Below are 24,967 nucleotides of genomic sequence, written 5' to 3' on the forward strand. Positions count from 1 at the left end.
CTATAGGCACCAGGACCCAAAAGTCAATCGAGCCCGTCTCTGCACTCAGGGAGCTAAGTGCCTACCAGGATAAAGAGACGCGTGTACAAAACGCTATAATGAGTCTGCCAAATACTATAATCAGGATATGCACAGAAATGTTATGGAGCATAGAGGAGAGAGCAAGTCATTCTAGAGGCGAGGGGATGTCATGGCAGGCTTCCCAGCTAGAGGGTGACATTGAGTATATGATGCCTTAGTGTATGATGGCGGTAGGCCCAGGCAGAGGAGGGAGGGAGGGGCTGTTCCAGACAGAGCAGGAGTTAGAGGCAGGCATTTCTGGGAGGGTCCGGGTACTTATTCCACTGCCATAGCAGCTTTGGATACAAAGTAGGGAGCGAAGGGAGCTCAACCTGGAAGGGAGGGGAGGCCCTGCTGAGCCAGCACTTTTAGAGCCCGGTTGTCTGAGAGCCTCTGTTCAAGCTATTTGCGTCCACTTCAGTGTCCTGCTTTTCTTTTCTTTCCCTTTTTTTTTAATGACTTGTGGTCTTCAGAGTTAAACTTTAATACAATTTTGTAAAACTCAAAGTCTTCAAACTAAGTACTAAACAGTCCTTAAAGTATTCTCAAGATTATAAAATAAAAACGTACAGTTTATCATTCATGAAATACTGCAAATTTGGAAAATACTTAGTAAAAATATATAGTTACAAAGGGTACATAGATTAATTCATTTAAAAATTTTTAATGCAAAAAATTAATAAGCTATTTTAAGGATATAAAAATGCTCCAAAAAAAAGGTTTTGGGGAAACCAGTTTTACGGAAATGGGCATTGGGTGAGTCGCCCTCCGGCCTATGCAATGGGTGTCTAGAAGCCAGGACGAGGCTGGTGCCGAATGTCTACATTTGGGAAACCTCGGCTGAAGCCAGAGAACACGGCAAAAAGGGCCCTGGGCAATGTGTAGGGCAGGAGGAAAAGAGAGCTGGGAATGCAAGAGGAGAAACCCCAGCGCTCAATGGGGAACTAGAGGGATCGTCAGTGCAGGGAGCCAGGGGAGGAGGAGGCTGCAGAACCTGGGAAAGAGAAGAGCAGGAGAGACAGGGCAGCAGTCTCAGCTGCTGTGAGTGAACAGTGGTTGGAGGTCATTTAAGGGGACAGTTCAGAGGTCATTAGAACCCTTTGCAAAATCTAGTGGAGCGGCGAGAGCAGCAGCCAGATGTTAGTGAGGGCGGGTGAAATGTAAAGTGAGGCAGTCAACACGCCTGTCCACCTCCTGTCTCAGAGCTGGGGGCAAGGCTCCATCCCTCCCACAGAGACTGGGAGATAGGAGGCGCTATCTTCCTCCATGGGTACATTTCAAAGGATGGCTCCCAGGTCCTCGAGAAAAACAGTCCTGAGTTGTAACACTGGCAAGAAGCTTTCAAGAAGATTGACATCTGAAAGGGACAGAGAATGAATTTACAATTACAAGTTTTCTAAACTTAACTGCTCCAAGAAAGGGGAAGACAGGGGCCTAGAGTCAGGAAAAGCCTGTGTAAAGCTTAGTCAAGCTGAGGGGTGGTCTCCGTCAGAGGACTTAGCATTTCTTTTCTAGGCCCCAGTTTTATTATATTCACAGGCAGTGCCCAGCCAGACCAATTATTTAGTTCCATTTGCAAAATTTGAAACAAAACCCAATCAAGTCTTGTCATTTCTTTTTTTTTGGCCTAATATCAGGGTGGAAAAGTAGTTTGTGGTAGTAATGCTGGGAGGGGAGAATACCATTCCATGACTACTTTTGGACTAAAGAGGAGAAGAGAGAATCTGAAAATTCTTAGGAGTTCTAGGTGAGCGCCATTCCACACTCAGATCAGCATCTGCACCCCTGGAGGGCTCATGACACCTGCAGAGGCGCAGCACGGGGAGAAGCGGCACTGTGACCACTGAGTGTGGTTTGCCATTCACCTTTTGAAAACTCCCTGAATAAATGAATCTGTGATATGAAAAGTATAAACCAATGTTAGAACTATCTGTGATTTATCAACTGAAAAACCAAATAAATCATGCTTGCTCAGTATTCTGCCAGCATCCCAGACAACTAGAGGCGTCTTTCATTTTGGCTGCTATGAAAATTCTTCAGAAGCATGTGGGGCTTTTATGCCAGTTAGCTGTGCAGGTTGAAGATTTCAAAAATGCAAAACTACATATAACTTATTCTAAATTATTCTTTCCTTGAATTCCTAAGAAGCCTCCTCAAAATTGGGCAGACCTCAAGGCTGATAAATGGTAAACATAGGATCAATTACAGTCTGGCATCCAGGACACTTCCAGCCAGAATGTGGACCAACAACCTCATTTTCTTTGGAAAGTGCATAATTTGTAAGACTCTTATTTAGTCGCCAGCTCTGAAAAGGTGATAGAAGTCATTCATCACAATAATGACAATAAAAAAATAATAGCTACTCTTAGTTGACACTATTTTTAATCTTTATACATAACCGCCCACAGTAGATACTCCTTCCCCCGTTACACAGTTGGAGAAACTGTCTCAGAGAAGCGTGACTAACCTACTGTACTGGTCACAGTCACCGAGTGCTGTAGCTGGGATTCAACGGCAGCGGTGTCCTTCCTTCCCCTCTACTCCACAGCCTCTTTCTAAAGAGGAGTCTTATCAGCCCTCCTAGTGGGTAAACAGAGGCTGTTTATTTAGAAAAAGTGACAACATCCTTCAGTTTAATTAATCCTAAATGAATTGTTAGGCTCTACATGTCACCAAGTGAAATTCCCTACAATATTCTGTCATATTCTTAGAATGCAAAAAAAAAAGTTCACTCTCAGAAATAAAAGTCCCAAACTTCCAACTGTCCCCAAATCAGTTTGGGCTCCTAAAATGTCATTCCCGAGATCCCTTCCTACTTCTTTTGCTTTTGAGCGCCATCTAGTGAACACTAGCTTTCATAGCGTTGAAATGAAAAACTTCCGCAGAGACGCAATGGGCCCTCAGCCCCGGTCCGGCCAGGTGAAGCCTGAGTTCCAGCCAAACTGAGCAGAAGTCCCGCCCTAGGACAGGACCCAGTCACAAGAGGTGCTTCACTTCCTGTCCAACACGTGGGTGCTGAGACAGCACCAGAGAAGGGGATAGTGAGGTGACTAAGAATGACAAAGAAATGATAAAGAATAGGGCAAAAAAGCAATCAATATACAGCCTCAAGGATGTGGGGCAAGTGACAGGACCATCTGGGGGGGAAGGGAGGGGGTGGCGTAATGAACTGGAGTTGGTGAAATGCAGACCTGAGAGCCTCCGAGGTCTGGCAGACAGGGAGAGCCTGTTCTCAGGCCTGACAAGCGTGAGTGCCCTGGGGACCAGAAACAGGAGGTTTGAAAAAGACAGTCTGGGACCATCAGGGATCTATGATCTCCGTGAATTTATAAACTTCTTGTGATCAGGACCATAATCTTCTTAACTGTAACTGTAAAATGCCTCAAAGTGTACCCTGCAGGCAGGAGACATTCATTTAAATGCTTTTGATCACATGATGGAGAGCGAGAGACAGCCTTACAGCCTTCCTCTCTCGGCCGCTTGGGAGTGCTTCCGAGGACCTTTGAAATGCACACCAAAGACACGTAAGCAAATCCAGGGGAGAAACTGAAACGGAAAATGCGCTTACACTGGAAATATCAGAACGATACAAGTATTTCCAAGCCCCGCGTGGCAGCTCACTTACTTCAAGCCACGTTCATTGCCGTCACGTTTGAACAACAGAAACAAATGTGGAGCCCTGTCGTGTCAGCCTGTACTTGCTACAAGGAAGCCTTCTGCCTTCTGAAGCAGCGACGGCACACGATGGTTTTGAGCTTTTGTTTAGTTGAGAGCCTTTATTCAAAGGAAAGCATTCCTGGAAGTCTGATACGTAAACCCGTGAGAGGGGAGATGCTGGCGCGGGCGGCCTCCCACGCGCTCTCCCGCATCCCCTGTTGGCGCCTGGGAGCCCCGCGGTGTCCCCTGGAAGCCCCATACTTGCAAACCAGCAGGACGCTGTCAAAAGCGAACACTGTAAACAGACATGCAGATATTCATCCTTCCACTGGCTAAAGTGGGCTTTCATTTTCTCACTAGGATGATGACGTCAGCAACACCGACTTGGGAAGCTTGTTGTGAGTACTAATGAAGACATGTTTAAAGGGCCCTGCACATACCAAACACAACAATGGCCCTCGGTAAATGTGACCTCCCTGTTTGTATAAATAATTGTCATTGGCTCCTGGTGAAGCTGGAGGTTCAGGATCATGATCCCCGGGGCCACGTCAGGGACAAGGCCTAAAACAGAATGACATCAGTACTCTGACTATGGCCAGAATCCACATGGGGAGCTGAGGACTAGGCCAGGACCTCTGGGTGCCAGGATGAACCTGGATCTTGCCCACCAGCTGCCAACTAGCAGCTACTGACACTGCTGGACTCACTAAGGCCAAGTGGCCTGGGCTGCCTCTACGCAGAGACTGTCAAATTTGCTCTGCAGAAGAGCTACCCACATGGGTCAAGGACAGAAAATTAAGCCATTTTGCCAGCAGGCAACTATAGTAAGCCCAGAGGATGGCCAAACCAGACTAGGTGTTGGCGGGTGCAGTACAGGCTCACGGAGAAACCTTTCTATAGTGCCCGCCGTAAAAATAATCCACTTAAACGGTATTTAAGCAAATCCAGGAAAATAAGGTAATTATAGACCACTTAGTCTACACACCAATCATCAGGACTTCACTTCCTCAAATCCACACTCGTCTTGATTATGACTTGAAAATATTCTTCTAGAAAATGGCATCTAATTGTTCTCTTCCTAATTGACTGTTGATCTCAAGTCTCCTTGTCCTCCCTCTTTTCGAGCTACAGACCGTGTTTAGAACACAGCGTTTTAGGTTGTTGCTACATAATGTTTACATTATTAATAGTGACCAAATCAAGGGCAAAGAGTGGGAAGTTCAGACTAATTTGTTTTGTGCAAATGTCTGGCTGTGTTAAGGAAGAGGCAAATAGTTGTATGGCTTACCCCTGAATGAGTCCATCATTCTAAGGAGAAACTTATTTGGGATATGACAAAGAAAGACAATGATAACAACATAGGGAAAGCTTTGCTTGAGGAATTTCTACTAGTAAACTTTCACTCCTCATAGAGCCAATCTCTTCTCTTCCAAGGCGCTTCCTCCCCAGAATTGGCTCACAGCCAGTTCTCAGTCTTTACCTGAAGCCCAAAGTTGTAGGTATGATGTGTAAGTAAAGAGGGTCATCAACATACCTAGGGAAAACGTTTGTACGGTACCAGAGTGGAAGCAGTATGAACTGCTTCACAAATTAATGTAAATATGGTCTCTCCTGTTGGGACTCGAGTTACCTGCAGTCTTTGCACGCCTGGCCCAGCAGCATCCCGGGGCTCTTTCCTTCCCTGAACCTCTCCTTGCATGTCCACGAAGGGGCAGTGCAGGGAGTTAGAGGACGTGAGCACGAACAGGCAACACTCCGCTTCCCCAAGGCTCGGCTTCCTCGTGTGTGACGTGAGCACAGCAGCCGAGGAGGTCTCTAAATACCTTCCAGCTCTACAATGCCATCTACAATGTAAAATTCCAAATATGGATAAAATAGAAATCTAAAGCAATTAGTTGGTCTGAAATTCTTAGTGCTGGAGATTTTGAAGGGCCAAGTGGATATTTGCAGAATGAATGGGTGTTGTCTTAGCACCCAGGAAACTGGTTACACAGCAAGCAGAAGCTAAGCTCGGAGGTGTGAAGTGGTCCACTGCTTCGCTCTAGACTGGTCCTGAATAAATAACGTGGGGAAAGCAGGGAATCTGTGAACTAGGTGCGTTTGCTCTTCAAATATACCCAAATTTGGATAAATTCATTTCTCCAATGTTGCCTTATGGTGTTCTGTTCAGACTATGCCTGGCTGGGCTGAAGGAAATTGTGGTAAAACAGAAATATTTCTTCAACGGGAAACTCATTTGGTTATCACTGATTCCCTGTTCATCTTCCGAGGGGCAGATCAGTGCATCCAGTCCGCTTTCCCAGGGAGACAGGTTTCTCCCTGCAGCCTGAGGGACATCGAGCCGCTCGCTGACGCCTCCCCCCTGGCTTCTGGTTTTGAGACCACAGTCCCGAGTGTAAACCTGCTGACAGCTGTTGTTTATTAAACCAGGCCCTGGATGTGAGCCACCTGGCTGGTCGGGGGAAATCTGAGTTATCTTCTAAGCAGGACAAGGATCCCTTGACATGTCCAGCTTCAGGGGCTCGAGGCAGGGAAAGTGGATTCCCGTTAGCCAGGCCTGGTTGTCCAGAAGGGCCCCTCAAGCTGCAGAGATGTACAACCTCACGTGAAGTCTTTTGGCAAGTCTACCTTGTTGGGAGACCCAAAGACATGTTTTCAAGGACCTGCTCTGGCCCACAGCCTGGGCTGGTCTCTGTCATCTCCCTCACTCTTGCTTCCTCCAGCACAAGGAGGCGAGGGGTGGGGACAGCGAACATGAGGGTCATTGGAACCCTCACCCACGAGCTGACCCCCAAAGACCCACACACAGAGCTCCTGTGGTCATAACTTTGACAAAGCAGCTGACTGTGTTCTCCGCTTGAAGATTCACAACAGACATTAGCCCATTAATGACCCTAAGAGGTTTAAAAGTGAAAGGAGAAGCAGTGAGTTTGGCAGGAGACAGAGTGGGAAAGAACAAGGGGCGAGGAAAGAACCTTGCTATGTTGATTTCACCCGCATTTCTTTTAAACTTATTTAGCCACCAAACCTCTTTTTATTATTAGACTTATTAAGTCCTGATGAATTAGAGGTCATCAAGTGTTCCCACTTGGGAAATACTGGATCAGATGATTACCAAAATCATCCTAATTCTGAAAATTCTGCGTTCTATTTACATACCTTCTGAAGCACAATTTGGATAATACCCCTCCCTTGCCCCAAAATCCTCCATGGCTCCCACCTGCCTGAAAAGTGCGGATTCCTTAGCATAGCATTCAAGACCTACCGAAGTCTGGGCTTAACTTACATTCCCAGGCTCAGTTCCCTTCCTTCTCGTCCATGAGTCTCTGCTCCCTCCAAACGTGGCTTCCCCTGCCCTCTCTTCACGTGTCTGCTACGTCCCCACCTCCGTGCCTCCGCTCATGCTTCTGGGTCCAGTCGGCATGCCTTTCGTGGTCTTTGCTCATACAAACGCAACACACTTGACATACTCAGTTCAGACAATCCCCTCCGTGGTGATCTCTGCTCTAACTTATATTTAGAGCTCGTATTTAAAGCTCTTATAGCAGACAAGGTACTGGGCTGCTTGTACAGAAGAATCTAAATATATTTCTTACCTCCCCCAGGCTTCTTGGAAGAACTGCTTTCTACGTGGTTGCCTGTCCCTAGTTCCTTGCACATAATAGGTGCTTATTGAAACCATAATCTGAGGGATAAATGGCTGATGTGATTCAACAGGAAACCCTTCCAGAGCAGAAAGAACATTGATCTGAAGACCAGAGGCCTATTCTGGTCCTGCCATCGTCCCGTGGGCACCAGGCCACTGGCTTCCCTGCCTGAGGGCTCAGTGTGCTCTGTTCTGTGGGGACAGGGAAGGGCGGCAGGGGCCTGGGCTTCCACAGCTCAATAGTCTGAGATGCTCTTGATTTATAATCCACTTTACAAGGAATTTGAGACAATCCTACAGAATTAAAAGTAGAATAAGAGAGAACAATTAATGACTAAAAAAGAGCAGACACCAGAGGTCTATTTGAATTTTCCAAAGGAAAGAATCTCTAACATCAGGGCCTTAGGGATTAGCAAGGGACTAAGAGAAAAATATTTTTTAAATCAGGAAATCATCTTGAGTTCTCAGAACTGTCCACGTAAATGAGTGCCTACTTTACTACTTTATAAGGCACCTCTGATCTTAAATATATATGTTGACAACTCATCTCTGCAAAAAATGTCTCCCTTAACCAAACAAAATCTTAGTTCTCTAGTGCACTGGTTCTCAAAATGTGCTCTCCAGATCAGATGCATCAGCACCACCTGGGACCTCCTTAGAAATAAAATCTTCAGTACCCATCCCAAACCTCCTGCATCAGAAACTCAGAGGCTGGGGCCAGTAATCTGTGTTTTAACAAGGCCTCTAAATGATTCTGAGGCACAACAAAGTCTGTGCATAATTATATGTGGAGCTAAATATGTTATCACCTGTGTCAATAAACTCATTTTTCAAAGACACAGAAATGTGTGGTTCTGTTTTCACTCCAGCCTGTTACACTACTGTACAACCCCCTCCAAAAGGGGCTGATGGCAAACATATCTGGGGTCTCACCTCTGACGTCGTCGGCCGGTTCCGCTACTCAGGCATCATCAGTGATCACAGTCTGCTCCGTCTCTTACAGCGGATCAAGCAGATCCCTGCCAATTCCTGGCCTGTGGCAAACTCGCCCAGTGTGTAAAGAATGAGTGGACCAAGGAAGCAGAGTGTCGCTGCAGACCTGGCTATGAGAGCCAGGGGCGCCTGGACCACGGGGTCCCGGGCCTCTGTGCCCCTGGAGAGGAATGTGAGCTCGGCCAGGGAACAGGAGCTCCCTGCAGGTAGGTCAGACTCGCTAACTCTATAGACCCAAGAATTTGTTACTCGTGCTTCTGAGAAACTATCGCTAGAATGAATTCAAATGGGGCCTTTAAACCACGGTTCTCAAACTTCAGTGAGCATGAGAATCTCCCGGAAAAGCGCTTGTTAAAACACACATGGCTGGGCCCTGCTAGGCTCTGTTGCTGATTCTGTAGGTCTGGGTAGCGCACAGGTAAGGCTGATGCTACTGGTCCAAGGACCACACTTTGGGAACCACTGCTCTAAGCCTTTCTGCAGTATTTGCTTAAGACCAATAGGGAAGAAAAAAGAGCCTGCGTGAGCTTTAAGACAGAATACCACATGGTCTACTACCTTAATGTGTGTGTGGGGGTGTGTGTGTGTGTGTATGGGTATATGTTTCAATTGTGAAACAAGTGTGCAGCCCATCTGCAGGGAGGTGTGCGGTGTGTTAGTCACTGGAACACAGCAGGTGCAGAGAGCAGGCCCGCAGCTCTGCTGGAGCTGCCGCAGAAAAAAGCCAAGACGCTTCACTCAAGGAGAAAAACGAATTGCAGGATAATAGATCCTGTCTATGAAAGAAGCAGAATGGGTCCAAGTTTTTTAATAATGACAATATGTTTATGTATCACCTGTGTAATTTAAAAGAAAAGGGGGCAGGGGAGGAAGAAAGAGTCAGTGAGCAAGGCCTTGATAAGACGAGTGAGGAGAAGGGGGTTGCGTGTGGCTTTTATGAACAGTAATGTACAGTGTGCAGTTTTTATTTTAATCAGCCGTATTTGCTGTTTCAGATAACTGTACAATTTGTCATTTTAAACGTCTCTCTTTCTTGAGGAAGAAGACTGCTTTAATTCTAGGTTGCCATCAGAGCAAGGCACAGGGAGATCTGGAAAAGAACAGCTCCCGCGCAGGTTTGGGTGTTCTAGTCCCTCCACCTCTGCCTGCCTCTGGGGGACAGGATGGACTGGTGGTGTTCAAATACACGGGAATCAGGCACTCCTCACACCAGTTCAGTTCAACAGACGTTTTGAGTCACCATGTTAGATGCTGGGGCATAGATAGGAAGGAAGAAGGAAAAAAGGAAGGAGAGAAAGATACTCAATTTCTGTTTTGGGAAGAAGAGAAAAATCCCCACACCACCTCAGTTCTGCCCTTTTTAATTCATTGATTAAAGATTCTTTTTAAGTGTTAAATATTAAGCCCTGATGTCCTCGGCATGAGGACAGACCCTGCTGCCCGCATGAGCTGCTTCAGACAGACCCTCAGTGGAGGAGAACCCTGAGCGCGTAGTGATGCAAGTCCCTCATGGATCTGTGAGGGCTGCAACCCCTCCCGTCGGCTATTTCTGTCCTCACACGATGCCCTCATCTGTGTGACTCTGACGATTTACTCATGATGATCAGATGACAAATTAAGACCTTATCAACCATAGATTAAGACAATGATTAAGATTAGCAGCTTTAAATTAGACCCAAGTTCAAATTCGAGCTCTATCCCTAACTAGTTGTGACCTGGAGCAACATTTCCCCCCTCTAAGCCTCAAATTTCTCATCGATATAATGGGGATCATGGGAATCAGGACATGGCTTTAGGTCGGGCCTCAGTGTAGACTGCTCAGCAGCGTGAGCTCAGCAGCGTGAGCGGAGGGTTCTGATAAGCAGGACGGGGCAGCGGTGTAAGGAAGCCTGAGGTTCCCTCCCTGGCCCTGACGTCAAACTCACGTAAATCAGCTAAGTGCTGTAACTCTAAAGCAGCATTCTCTGCAGAGCTGTAAACTCGGCTGCCTCTCTGTTATTCAGCACAACTGGCCCATCTTTTCTACCTGAAAATGAAGAGACAGGAGAGCTCTGTCGAGGGCAGTGCCTCACTGAGAAGGCGAGCGCCCTGACGCACCACGGGCGTTGTTAATTGCTCAGTTCCTTGTTCTACTGCCAAGTCCTTGCCATTCATCGTATTTTCACCTTTATTTTTCCTTCTATTTTTTTCCTCCATTCAGTATTTATGGATAAACTCCATACATTTTTCATTTCCCTCAATTTTATGTGTTCTGTACATAGAATCAGCTTACTAGGAACTCACTTGGCAAAATTCTCCCAAGAATAAACAAAATTTTCGTTTTCAAAGGTCCTTTTCTTGGCTTAATGAGTTTGATTTTTATTAATCACAATTATCATTATACATACACAGAAAATGCAAATCTAGATCTAGCAGAGTAAATTTTCGTGACTTTTCCTCCTCAGATCTAAAAATTTTCATTTTGTCCTTTAATAGGCCTAATGTGTTCTCTGTGACATTATTTATAATAATGAAAATTGTTTTCAAATACATGGGCCACATTAAGTGAATGATGGTACAAAGAGATGTTTATGAGGCATTTTAATAATATGGAAGTACTTGTGTTAACCAGAGCAAGATTGCAGTTTTACTCTCGGGCTATACCTCAGATGGGGGGGTCCATTTTGTTCCTCTAGAAGCTGCTCCTCACTCCTTTTTGAGCCCTTTCTCCACTGGATAGTGGGGGGGCCAGAAGAGGGGAGGGTTTTAAAACCCAGTTTTAAAATTTATCTAATAGTTTAAGCAATCACTTTAGGCAACTCAGTTCCCTTGGAATATGTAGTCAGCCTCAGAGATCCTCTCTCCCGTCCCTTCTCTTCCCCAAGGTGGTGTCTAGATGTCCAGGCAGTGAGGGAGGTGGCTTTCCTTGTCTCACCAGGTCCTTTGGAAAGTTTCCATTCCCACATTCCCCTCAGCTGTGATCTTGTAGTTCTGACTCCAGGCATCTGCCCGAACCCTAGTATTCTCAGAGCCTCCAAATCACCCAGCCAGGGCAAGCAGGAACCAAAAATGTTCCCTTAGCTGGGGGTAGGAGGACAAGGAACTTACTACTCAACCTCGGCAAACTACACCTCTCTCCTCTCTCTTCTGCCTCCTTCCCATCAAGCACTGAGACCAGGATGTTATTTTCCCTCCTTCCTATAGTGATACCCTCCTTCCTCCTTTCCCTGAAATTATAACAGACTGAATGTTGAAAGAAAAAAAACAGTTTACTGATAAGGGAACATATATTGGAAAAGTATCTTCCAAATATTATATCCATTTTATAATGAAAAGAGGAAAAAAGTGAGGTGTAAAATGTGTATACACTATCATCAGAAATTATATAATATGTATTTAGAAAAGTCTAGAATTAAATACATCAGATTTTAAAATAAATTTTATTTTTAAATTCTATGAAAAAATGTGATTAGAGTTGTTTTTCAGCAACCACAACTCAGAACTTGACTCTGAAAAATAACCCCACTTCTTGCAAGATGAACTGATCACTTCTCTTTCAAACCGGGGACTTTGTTCAGTCCTCCTGAGCCCACTGCCTAGGAAACAGCCAACAGGAAGGCGAAATTCGGGGGGGCGCAGAGAGCATGCTTCCTCCAGCTCCAACAGAAGACGCCTTTTTTCAAAAACACTGTCCATTTTCACATAATTAGTTTTAATATTAGTTTTAATAATTTTAAAACTAAAATAGTAGAAAGTTGTAGTTGCTATTAATGTTGATAAGCCCAGGAAACAAGATATCTTGTTTTTGCTTTCTTTTTAGGTCACCAGCTCACTCTAAAACTCAAGCATAATGAAACTAGTGCTAAAAAGTTCCAACATGAGCAAAATAACAAGGTAAAAACCATATTTTTATATGTTGGTTTTAATTACTGAGTTTGAATTTTGAAGGAACTTAAAAACATTTCTGGGCCTGACTCTTGTTTTAAATAGAGATAAGTAAAAACACTATTCCCTCATTTGCCAGGCTTTTTAATTTAGTATTTTGAGAGAGAAAAGGGAGTTTCCTGCTGCAAAAAAGATTGAGACAGAAGTCTGGCATTGACTGAAACATATAGACAAGACAATAAAATAACAGAAACAATCCAAGTATTTTATAATATTCCTAACCTTTTCTTGTAAAAATATACATGCAGTTTATCAAATGCATTTCAACAACATTGAAATTTTCATACTAACAATTTATATTCCTGGAACTGAATAATTTTACATATATTCTTGTAAAATATCTTCTTTGGATTTCAAAAGCAAAAATATGTAGAAGAAACGTGATTTGTGAATAATGAGTAACTTCAAAAATTCCTAAAAGTTCATCCTCAGATAAATGTTCCTTCTAGTGTCTTAGATGTCTCTTTTAAAATATTAATTTTACCCTATTTTACTACAATAATTTTATTTTACAAAGGAAAATAACTTATCTAGAACCAGGTTAAATGTAGCCTACAGATAGATTTTTAAATAACTTTTGGGAAAATATCTTAGACAATTTTTAGCCTAAAATTACCTAGTTTCAAAAATTACACCTAAAAATTTTAATGGTAAAAAGTGGGTGACAATCAGCCAGTGTCCACTCTACCTGAGATCTAGAGTGAAAGATAGAAACAAATACATCAAAGCTGGCACTTGAAACAAGTCAATATACAATTATATTACAGTCAATATGCAATCAAGAAGGTTACTGAGGCAATCACACCAAATGCTAATCATAACTTCTTGTATCCAAGTGCTCATTGGGAATAATGTGTGCCATTTTGATTTCCTGAAACAAAGAAAATTGAAAAGACAGGAAAAGTTTAGACTCAGGGCATAAAATGACGATGGGACACAGGATCAACAAAATGCCCAGGATGCAGGAAACACCAACTACATCCTGAAGTGCCAGGTAGAATTAAGGACCACATTTCAAATGCAGCAGCAGCAGGGAATAACAATGTCTGCTGTGGTTGGAAGGGAACATGGCGACTTTGATTCACAAAACATTTGCCACCCCTTCTTCAAGAGATGCTTCAGCCTGGGAATCTAAATAGGTTTAAGAAGAAATAGAATACGTTCCGAGTAGGTTATAAAGTTAAGAATATTTTGGGGGTCATCTCCAACCTTTCAAAGAAGAGATCCTAAGTGGCAGGCATGTTCTCGCATCCCCCAGCAGAAGTAATATTGGAATGAACCATTGGTTTGACCTTGGGTAGCATTTTTTAAACGCTTAAAACTATTTTTCTTCCAGGTAACTAGGAAAAGAAATTCTGAATTATTGACTGTAGGATATGAAGAATTTAACCATTAAGATTGGGATGGAAATTAAAAACTGAAAATGTACAAATTATCATTTAATCTATCTCAAGAGAGATGGCTTGCTTTCTCAAGGAATATTGTATCCACTCTGTCAAAATTCTGAAAACCTAGGCAGGCATATTCACTAGTCATGGGAATCCAGGCATACGGTCAACATTGAGAACCACCACACGCCACATTTCAAATAGAGAAGAGTTGGGTGCTTGATGACTGGTAAATTCTGAAGAAAAAGATGCTTATGTAATCAAAATCTAAAACACAATCAGTGAAACATATTTGGCTATTCCTGGATGATAATCAAGGTGATAGTAAACCAGGTTTGCTTCCAGCTGCCCTTAAAATATTGCTCACAGATCATTTACAACATGTGTAACTTACTTATTGTTTTGGGGGGAGGGGCTGAACAATATCTTGGGAAGCAAAGCTCGTCGTATGTTAGAATGTACATGAAGGTTGACTGATTATGCAAAGAATGTGGGCCTCTCTAAATGCATGAGTGTTACAGGATATACATACTGTGGTGTGAATGTATGCTCCACACCTCAGCATCTGTAACACGCACACTCCTTCAGTTCTTAGGCACATTATAAGAAAGTACTGCTTACACAGTAGATCGTTTTGTTGCCAATAATTTCTGAATCGTTCCTTTAAAAGAAGAAGGAACTGGGGTTCAGATGTACATACCATGGAAAATCTTACTTTTCTTATTGCTGCATAAAGCTATTTTAAAGGAAGATATCATATTGGGAAAACAGTGAGGCTGTACTACGTGACATGACCAATTCCTGTTTTCCACCACAGATGAACTATGTCTTCCTGTAGTTTAATAACTTCGTTGACTACTTCTTTACACAAATTTGGTATGTATAGTATAGGGAGATTGGCATCAAGTTAATCCAGCTCAGCCAGTTGTTAGTGCGCTACTTAGAGAAAAATGAATCCCTCTGTATCTGTTTCAAATGTTCCATTATCAAATCTGCTGTAAAACCTTAATTTCAATAAAATATAAGCACTGTATTCATAGATTTATAATAAAAATGGGTCTGTGATTTACTAAATATTCCCTGGATTTGCTTTATGGATTATGATAAATGATTTCAAGCATGATTTTAATGCTGCCCCAAGATAGCAAAATATTAAACATGGACAGCAACATTTAAACAGTAAGCTTCAAAAATAAAAACAACAAAATGTTTGGGAAGCAACTTCCCTCTGGTTACAAACCCTTGAAAATTCATTCACGTGGTCTTGCAAATGCATAGCATTCATCCCTATTCCCACTCCAATCCTCCCCTAAAGTGAGGAGCTGATATGGGACAGGATTCAAACTGGGACATGGTGATAAAGTGCCACAGAGCAAACAATGGTGGCAAGAGACGTACCTACTCACTTCCATATCCCTGGAACTTCCCAAAGGAAGACAGACTTGTTGGAAGCATGATAGGCCAACCAAAAGCCCATGAAAAAAATTCCATCATGAGAGAGAATGAAAATCTAAAGCAATCACCTCCCATAATGTGCCCTCCACCCTCTGTGTTTCAGCTGTGCTCTCACAGCTGCATAAAATGCAGTTTTTGTTTTGTTTTTTGTGAGGAAGACTAGCCCTGAGCTAACATCTGATGCCAACCCTCCTCTTTTTGCTGAGGACGACTGGCCCTGGGCTAACATCTGTGCCCATCCTTCTCTACTTTATATGGGACGCCGCCACAGCATGACTTGACAAGCAGTGCATTGGCACACGCCAGGGATCCGAACCTGTGAACCCCGGGCCACCGCAGTGGAGCGCGTGCACTTCGCTGCGCCACTGGGCTGGCTCCAAAAATGTAGCTTTTGATGGAGAAAGAGCGGTAGGCAGACACTCTATCTCTCGTGGGGAAGGTCCCCTTCTGAAGCAGGTGCCTCTCATTCTTTCAATCACCCACTTTTGGGGTTGGTCTTTTCCAACCAGCCAGAGAAGAGCTGTTGAGGTAACACAGCCCGAGTCTCTGCACTCTCAGAAGACCCACCAGGATCACGGCAGGTTCCAGATGAGGGGCATGAGGTAGACTCACTAGGCCAGCTGTACTCCAAGCCCTAGGGAGAAGGACTCTCTGTGGGTCCCCAGTCTTTACATCCTATGTCTTCTCACAAACAGATCGGGCCTGAGGAAAGGCAGCCAAGATGTGGTTTTTCTCTAATCTAGGCAAAGTGAGTAGTTGCAGCTCACATGCAGTCTTGCTTGCTCCCTGGATGGAAGTCCCACAGGAGTTTGTGGCCAAAGTTCAAGAAGTTTCAATCACCTGCATCCTTGCCTCTTCCTACCGCCACCTAGACAGCGCTTCCAGCCCTGGTGATTAGAGAAAGTTTCAGGATCCCAAACTTCTCCAACTGTTCCATCTGAGACATGGGGCCACAAGCGCCACATTTACAACTGTTTTTGTTTATAATACCCTGTAACTGTATTAAAAGTACAAGATGCAAGAGGAAGTTCTACATAGAAAGCATTTATTATTTGTATTTCCAGTACATCATTATTTTAGAAAGGATACATTTTTAAGGAAATGAGGGAAAATTTAGTAACAGTTGCAATTAGACAAATTCTCAAAAGTGAAAAGAAAATGGCCAATCAATAAGCCTATTTGAGGTTTGAAGGTGAGATTCTGCACAGGTACAAATTAGGACTAAAGATTCTCTTTTTGATGTGCATTTCTTTCCTGATTATCTCTTCAAAACTAAACCAAACTTACTTCATATATTAACTTAGTGATGGGGAAGTAAGACTACACTGATTTGCATTGAGCTTAACTGTACTCAAAGATCGGGGCCCTGCAGTGTAGGCTCTACCTCTGCAAGTGTCTCTGCTCTGCCCTCCGCAAGGCTGATGCACAGAAGGTCAACTTCTCGCTGGCCTTCTCCAGTGCGACAGTGCCATTTCTATATGCTAAGGATTTACACATCAGCTCTATCTTGATCCAAGTTTTAATAACCATAGGTTCTGCTCTTACATTACATACAATTCATTCTAAAACTTCCTGAAGATCTAGCAGTGCTTTGTTCCCTAAAATGTGTCAGTGTTTTTCAACCTGGGGGTATAGAGTCTTTAGGGCACACCCCTTTTCTTTTTTTTTTCTTTTTGGTGAGGAAGATTAGCCCTGAGCTAACATCTGTTGCCAATTCTCCTCTTTCTGCTGAGGAAGGTTGGCCCTGGGCTAACATCCGTGCCCATCTTCCTCTACTTTGTGTGTGAGATGCCTGCCACAGCATGGCTTGGTAAGTGGTGCACAGGTCCACACCCGGGATCCGAACCTGTGAACCCCAGACCGCCGAAGCAGAGTGTGCGAACTTAACCACTACACCACCAGGGCCCCCACCCATTTTCTTTCTTTTCCATCACAGCTCTTCTCTTTCCTTTTGTTATAACTTTTCCCCTTGACTTGTCCTTATTCTAATTTTTTGACATCTTCTGCCCTCCCCTTGTTAGTTTATCTTCTGAGAGAAATTAAAACTCTCAATACTTGTTGTGATAGAGAATGATAGAGAAAATCTGTCACACCTGAAGATATGGAATGAGAGAGAGGCAACCCTTGTAAACCCTCAGGGGGCTACTCAAAAAAGTTAGTTTCAATTCTTTTTGCTCCGCATGATTGAAGCAAAGGCATTTACATCTCTTCCACGGTCCAGAACTAGATTACTTGACCTCTCTGGATCTCTGTTATCGCATGTTTAAAAGGAGGTAGGTCTACCACCAACATTGTATTAATTCACTTGTGGATCCATTCAATAAATATTTACTCTATTGATCCAAGAACTCTTACCGTATTTCAGGTACAGAAACCAAAGCTCTACATATTTGGATACCCTGAGAACCATAATAATAACTTGCGAATGAAAACATCTTTTTAAAGAATCCAACTAATAAAACTGTACAAACAATAAACCCTTATTAATCTTCTTGCCTGTGGGTTCTATTCTTTATCTAAGCTTCCACAAACACCACCCATTTTCCACTTAAGATGATTTTTTCTTGGTTGCTTGCAAAACAAAAGGGCTCACGATGTTATGGGACAGAAGGACCTATGAAAAGTCAGTATTAACAGCAGGCGAGGCACGACAGACTGTCTTTTGTGTGGGCTTGTGCTCCTACGTGCATTATTTTATTTCTTCCTCATAATCCTCTGAGAAGGTGCCTTCTACTCATCTTCACAACTAAGAAAACTCCGTGTTCTCCTGACACATGTGTGTCAGAGAAACTTTCTCTCGGAGCATACCCACAGCTCATAATACAGATGTATTAGTGGAATTAGGAATTACATTACAATTGCATTGAATGTGAAAACATTTTGTCTTCTCATTTTTATTTTATATACATCCACCTTTGCAAAGCATACACTAAGGAAGGAGCTGGTGTGGACTGAGATTAGTTCTTACCATACAATCTGCTGGTTTACTTCTAAGTTTAAATCTCAATTACAATGACTGATTAAAATATGAATTTACTTTTGAGTCCTACAGTTTTCATCCAGTTTACGGGTTTGATTGTGAACATGTAAAGCAGGCCCATCAATATCTTTTAGAACACTGTTTCTGCTATTTCTCTTAAAGGCTGACAGCGTCCTAAGTGCTTCAGCAAAGGGGCTTCTGTACGTACGCGCATCTATTGTATGTGGGTTACTTATGTCTATCTGAATCAGGGCAGTTCTCCTAGGAGCCAAAATTAACTCTGGAGACTACTTTAAACAGATAAGTTCTAGGACAGCTGTGTGACATAATTAGCAACAACAGGGCTTAAGACTATATTTATGAGCTATTCAAGTAAAAAACTAAAGACTTACACCAATGCTTTGCTGTGATATATTTCTACAAATTCTTCAAAATGTTAAGTTCTCTCACTACAATAATTTCAACCTGTTTGATTAGTTTTCCATCTAGTGCCTATATGTACTTAAGAGATACATAAAACTGTTTCTAGAAACAGTACTAAAGGGACAAGTCATTAAAAATCTATTTGGTTACTATATTTTCTCCAAGGACTTTACTTGTTACTAGTTAAGAAAGCTTATCTTTCATTATCCTATACAAATAAAAACACCAATTAAAGGCAAGTGATGAGAAGAGAGAGAGAACAGTCATTTATTTCAGTAACCAGACCTTCGGTCAACAATCACAGGGACCAAATGACCCAAGGGTGGGGGAGTCTATGCAGTAACACAGCCTTCAAAAGGCAATCATGTTCGCATTCTCAATAGCATAGACAGGACCCATTTAATTTAACAGAAGACAATCATTCGCACAGTATCATAATAAATATTTCTGTACTAAGACACATATTATGAGAGAGGCAATTCTGAAAACAGTATCTGTGGCTCACAAACACTAATCTAATCAGCTGGGAAATATTTTCCTGAGGTACTCTTTCTAGAAAAAAAATCACTGGAAATTTATTTCAAAGGTTAGGGTCTTTAAAAATCAGGAAAAAAAAGTACAGAGAATAATTTTATTTTCTAATTTTATTCTAAAATACAAACAAGACTCCTTAGGATTATGTCAACATAACTCCTTGATGTATTCTCGTCTCCAAATCCCTAATACAGAAGTCACAGACATTACGCTTGAAACTGCTGACACTGGGTCAAAACCAACAGCACACAAAGAAAACTATTTTTTTTAAATCATCAGTTACATGAAACAAGTAATTACTAAGTACAAGGGCTTTTAAATTACAAAGCTGATAAAACAGTTCTACAATTACCGAAATCTCAAAGGCCAAAAAGGACACTCGGAATTTTTTAAAAACAAAGATGTTTTGAAGCAGAACACTAGCTTAAATCATATGAAACAACTTAGACAAGATTCTGATACAAAAATTGCAATTGAGATGAAGCTGAAAGAATGTTTGAATTCAGTCCAGTTAAGCCACAGAGCCACCTAAAACCTATTTCCTTTTCTAAATGAAACAAACATTATCTGAAAACATTTATGCATTTAAATGGTCTGAATTTCCTTTATTTGTCCATGAAATATAAGAAAAACAGTCTTTTAGCAACACAATGTGATAGAAAAGAAAAACGAATCCGTGCAGAATACTGTGGGTCCCTTCCTTATCATGGAGTACATCACATACATTAAGACTCTTTCTAGAATTCTAGAATTTCAGGCAAACTCCTTTACTCAAACTAAGACACGCTGCAAAGCTGAGGGGGGGATAAAAATTTCCACCTTTGAGGGAATTTCCATGAATTTCTGGAAAAGTGAGTAAAAAAAGTACACAGCTTTTCAGATCAAAACATCAGTACCTCGATCATTTTAAGTGCCTTAATTGTTTTAAGAAAATTTTAGCTAAGGTTTCATTATTCCAATTATATGGTACTGTGTCATCTTAAGTAGCAAGTATTTTGAATTTTTAAACAATTATGATGGATTTAAGGTAGTCTGTTGGCAAAGGATGAGAAATATCAGAATCTGTCCAAGTGGAACACGTATTAGAGTAGTAAGAGGTTTACCAGTTACAGCTGGATACAGGAAAATAATTTTAGATCCCAAATTCACTACCATAATTAACCTTACATTAACAAAAAGCCATTGATGAATACAATCTGCTCCTTTGCAAAGGTAACTCTAAGATGACCGTGGAGCGGTCACGTCTCTGGGGCACACCCGCCCCAGCGTCACGGCGGGGCTCCTGGCTGCACGGTCAGTGTGGATAGCTACTTCAGCAGACTCTGAAGCATGGCCGTTGCAGACGTGGGCCGAGCCTGTCTGCTCTCCATTGCATTCTGAAGGTACTGGATGCCTCCACAGCGTTCCCAAATTTCTTCAAACTGTCTTGGCAAAATCTCAGCACCACGCTTTCGAGTCAGGCCTGTCTCTTCAAGATTCAGCTCACACATTTCCATGTCATCCTTACCTGACAGAAGAGACATCAGAGAATTACCATATCTCTTTTCAGAACCATTTATTATAAACTTTATTTGTGAAATATCTATCAATTCCCATAGATTTGAAAACTTTTAAAACTCTATTTTCTTCCTCTAAGATTGAGATCTTCTTAATAAATTCACCAGAAACAACTTAAATTTATCCTCCACCAAGGATCCTTCCAAAATGTATTAACACCGCAGTTGATGAAAGAAGTTATCAGGGTTAATGAAAATGCTGCATTTCCTTACACCACTGCAAATCAACTGATATAATTAAACACCAATGGAAGGTTCTTAGGACACAGACAAGTTTCTGTGTGCTTTACAAGGACATAATTAATCCAAGCAATTTCACATCGTAAATAAGTTAATCCTCAATTAATTGGAAATGTGATTTAACTGCAAAACTCCATCCCTCAACCCTGAAATTTCATGAATTATTACACTCTATATTAGATTGTTTCACTCAGAGGGTTTATAATCCTTTTTTTGCTTTATAAGTTTTTTTTCATGTGAATCATACACACCAGCCACAAGAAGGATGGGTGGCTTGTCAGGATGGAGTTCCATTTGCCGGGCAATCCACGGTCCATCGAAATGGGCATACCACCAGCCTTTTTTCTTATTCTGTGGGTCTTTGTACTGGTCAGCAGGGCGGATGAACGGGATGCGGAAGAAGCGCTGCTGCCGGTTCATTTCGATCTCCTGCTGCCTGGCAGGAAGCTGCGCTGCTGGGTTCTGCTGAGCTGTTACACAGAGCAAGCAAAGTCACACCAGCAGCCCAGGGGATAACAAAAACAGCCCTTAACCCTAAAATGCACCACAAATGTAAAGAAAGAAAAAAAGAAGAAGAAGAAGAAGAAAAGAGGTTCCTAAGAGAAAATTTACAACAAAATGTAAATATTAATTGCCTATAAATGAATACAATTCAGAGTGTGACGTCTGAGAATTTTCTCCCCCTGAAGATGTTCCTTGGCATTGCAAACGCACACATACACAAACCACCACCACCAAGCACCAACCCCTGGCAGATTCCCCCAAATGACTGTATCAGTAACCTAAAATAAACTCACATGGCAGGAAAGCAAACTAGTATTATTGACTAGATTATATTTTTCCTCCAAAGAGTTCAAACGAAGGCTGCAGAATAACTTTTATGGGACAATTTATGATACAACAAATAGTAATTTCACAAATCTGAAGGATTATAGATATCTGTCAATTTAATCACAATTTCCTCAAAAAAGTTCAAAAAAGTGAACCACATATAAGTTTTCTCTTTGCCAACTGATTCTGGAATTTCAAATGGCCAAGACAGCACAGATATTTTACTAATAATATTTAGACAACCTCATGACAACAAAAAAACTGTAACAGTAAGCATGAACTTTCCCTCAGAGATATTGACTTACTCTGAACTCAGATTTCTCTTGGAATAAAATCCACTGAAATAAGTGGAAAGTGTATAATATCTGGTTCTCTTTGCCAACAGAAAAGAAAAATTCTTGCTTTTCTGCTAATACTGGGCATTGCACTCCTATCAATCTTTCCTCCCTTGCTCTATTTTCATTACTAAACAGTTAGATTTTTATTATATATGCAAATATAAACCTTTCTATGGGGCAATGACTTGACATCTTCAGCAGCATAATTTCGGTAAGTCTGTTAAATATGCTTTATACTCACAACTTTAAAAGTGGATCAACCATTTATTGCAACTCAATTAAGAATCTCACTAAAAACCTAAGTATGTCACAGAAACATTATATAATATGTATAAGTCAAGAACAGTCCCGCAGCCTTTGTAAGAATTTCCAAATACTGAAAGGATGAAATACTCTTATTCTACTTTTTACACCAATAGCAAAAGCTTTATAACAGCTGAATTTATTTCTGTGCAAACCAGAGGAAGCAAAGAGCAGTTAGCAAAGCCACATACGCCTGTGAAAGGATGGAGAGGCCGCTCTGTTAGTGACCTAGAAAGTGTATCCCTTTAGCATGTTAACAGAGACAAGATTCTTTATTTTCCTGTTCTTGTTCCCCCAAAACTACTTACAGTTCAGTGTTTCCATTTTAAGTTTAAAAATTACCTACTTGACAAAAAATACACTAACTCCACACTAAGACATTTTAAAAGGATAAAAAACCCTCCCCTCCATCTGAAGCAGTGAATTAGAATTCAATGACCACTTGATAGGAAACTTACTACCATACTGATGGCTACCTATTAAATTAACCTACTTTTTGCTTTTGAAGTAACAGTCTCCTGTAACTTAATATATTGGGTAAAATTAAGAAACCCAATGGAAAGTCTTTGATAGCTTTCTCTACTAATGTGAGAACTGAAATTGTATTAGGGAAGCCTGGAAATGAATATCCATCTGGAAAAGTACAAAGATACAGATGTTAAAAGCTTGAGACTAATCTTCTAAACAACTTTGTTTCACATCCAACTGTGTTATCTCCAAAACTGTGAAATAAGTTTCAAATGTAACCTTATAAATTACTAAAAGCACTTAAAAAAAAAAATCAAGTCCAACCAGTGGCAAATAAATATGGCATTATATCCAAATCATTATTGTTTAACTGATTCTAGAAGAAATTTACTGTACACTAAGATAACTCAAAGCTTTTAAATTATTTAAAAACGTGCATCATAGGAAGTGATAAAGTAACAGAGTAATCTCCTCTTCCTATGAAACCTCTGAACATTCCCATACAAAATTCAAATCTTTTTGGAGAAATGCTTATACCATCACAGTGTTCAAAACCAGCACCTAAAGTTAGTCTTTATTCTAAAAGATCAGCTGCTTATTAAGATAGAGTTTTGCTACAATACGAATTGTGTATACTCACAGTTGAAAATGCTAGTGGGTTTTTTCTGGGTTTTTTTTTTGGTGAGGAAGGTTAGCCCAGAACTAACATCTGCCACCAATCCTCCTCTTTTTGCTGAGGAAGACTGGCCCTGGGCCAACATCTGTGCCCATCTTCCTCTACTTTATATGTGGGACACCTGCCACAGCATGGCTTGATAAGCAGTGCATAGGTCCATGCCCGGGATCTGAACCTGTGAACCCTGGGCCACCAAAGCGGAGTGCGCGAACCTAACCACTACGCCACCAGGCGGGCCCCTCTAGTTACTTTTTTTTAAGGAATTAATTTGATAAAACAATAAATTAAATTTTGTTTTGCATATATATTTTGGAGTGATCCAAATGAAAGCATCATCTCAAATTAAATACCTTAGTACAGATAAACCAACATTAATGTACTACAATTCCATTTAAAATCGTAGCAAAACAATGTTTAACAGGTTAGTACTTTTATAAAGTATTTTTAACCCATCTTCCAGTTAGCTCATGAGTTACCACCCATTGACTTACGTGAATTGTTCAAAAATGGTGCAAAATCTGTGAACAAATATTTTATGTTGAAGAAAAGATAAAATGCCAAAACTGTTAAATGAGCATTCTTCTAATTTGTAAAGCCTTCCCATCATTTGAGGTGGTGACTAACAGGTACATATCTTATCCATAGCCAAATACTACTAGAATTACCTACGAGTAGATGCTGCTTTCTGATTCTCTTTAAAAAAAAAAAAAAAAAAAGCTATTTTGATTATGTTTTAGAAAATTCTTCTTACTGGACATATAAAGAGGACCAAAATTTAAAAACTGTATTTCATTTGTAATTTTGAGATACAGTTATATCCAAACAAAAATCCAAAACGATGACTTAATAATAAACATTGTAGTACCTTTAAAGCATTACTAGAATCTTTTGTAGAAAAAAAGAGAATAACTTCTAAATTCATCAAAAAATTATACGCACTAGAGAAAAAGCATTGCCACGTTTACATACACTCAGTTTTAAATTCTTCAAATTGTCTAAGTCTTAAACTCATGCCATTTTTATTTTAGGAACTATAAAATAAAACCACTCTCCAAAATCACTGTTTTAAGCAACTACATATTATAAATCTTTACTGGGTAATTTGCCACTGCCCCAAAAATTATTTCTGAAAATGTCTTTCTGTACAGTGAATGTGGCGTGACTGTGGTCATCTGGAACAGCACCGAGTTAGAGGGCCTGAGGCCCCCACTCCTCATTACAGGGATTCACCGCCATGTGTCAATGTATTACTCTTAAAGGCAGTAATATCGAGTTATACTTTTGTTAATCATAAGTTGTCATCATTTTTTCTCAAATTAATGAATTCTAATCCTTCTAAATATTAACCTACAGAGCAGTTCCTTTTAAAGGTTGATTAGCTGCCCCATTAGGAAACCATCAAAGTACAGAATTTTCTCAATTGAGCTGTTAAGCATCTTGGTGCCCTTCACCTTTCCTTTTAACTGTATTCCTGGGTCAGAATGAATTTTACATG

General features: G+C 41.3%; 2 protein-coding genes across 5 annotated transcripts in view; one reads left to right on the forward strand and one right to left on the reverse strand.

Moving 5' to 3' along the window:
* The window catches only part of IMPG1 (interphotoreceptor matrix proteoglycan 1), a 115,365-nt gene extending 101,671 nt beyond the window's left edge, over positions 1–13,694 (forward strand). The window contains 4 exon segments of the mRNA XM_058566749.1: positions 8,367–8,562; positions 12,156–12,183; positions 12,185–12,229; positions 13,617–13,694. Of these exon segments, the coding sequence (XP_058422732.1) occupies positions 8,367–8,562; positions 12,156–12,183; positions 12,185–12,229; positions 13,617–13,694 (347 nt within the window).
* Positions 13,695–18,769: 5,075 nt separating this feature from the next.
* The window catches only part of MYO6 (myosin VI), a 150,998-nt gene continuing 144,800 nt past the window's right edge, over positions 18,770–24,967 (reverse strand). For 2 of the 4 annotated variants that reach the window (XM_058566750.1, XM_058566753.1), the window contains 3 exons: positions 23,964–23,990; positions 21,108–21,326; positions 18,770–20,567 (listed from right to left, as the gene is read on the reverse strand). In XM_058566750.1, the coding sequence (XP_058422733.1) occupies positions 20,368–20,567; positions 21,108–21,326; positions 23,964–23,990 (446 nt within the window). In that variant the 3' untranslated portion in view covers positions 18,770–20,367. The remainder of the gene's footprint in view (positions 20,568–21,107; positions 21,327–23,963; positions 23,991–24,967) is intronic. The other 2 variants (XM_058566752.1, XM_058566754.1) reach the window with 1 other exon arrangement.

Source organism: Diceros bicornis, chromosome 23 (genome assembly GCF_020826845.1).
Source record: "Diceros bicornis minor isolate mBicDic1 chromosome 23, mDicBic1.mat.cur, whole genome shotgun sequence".
Taxonomy (NCBI): Eukaryota; Metazoa; Chordata; class Mammalia; order Perissodactyla; family Rhinocerotidae; genus Diceros; species Diceros bicornis.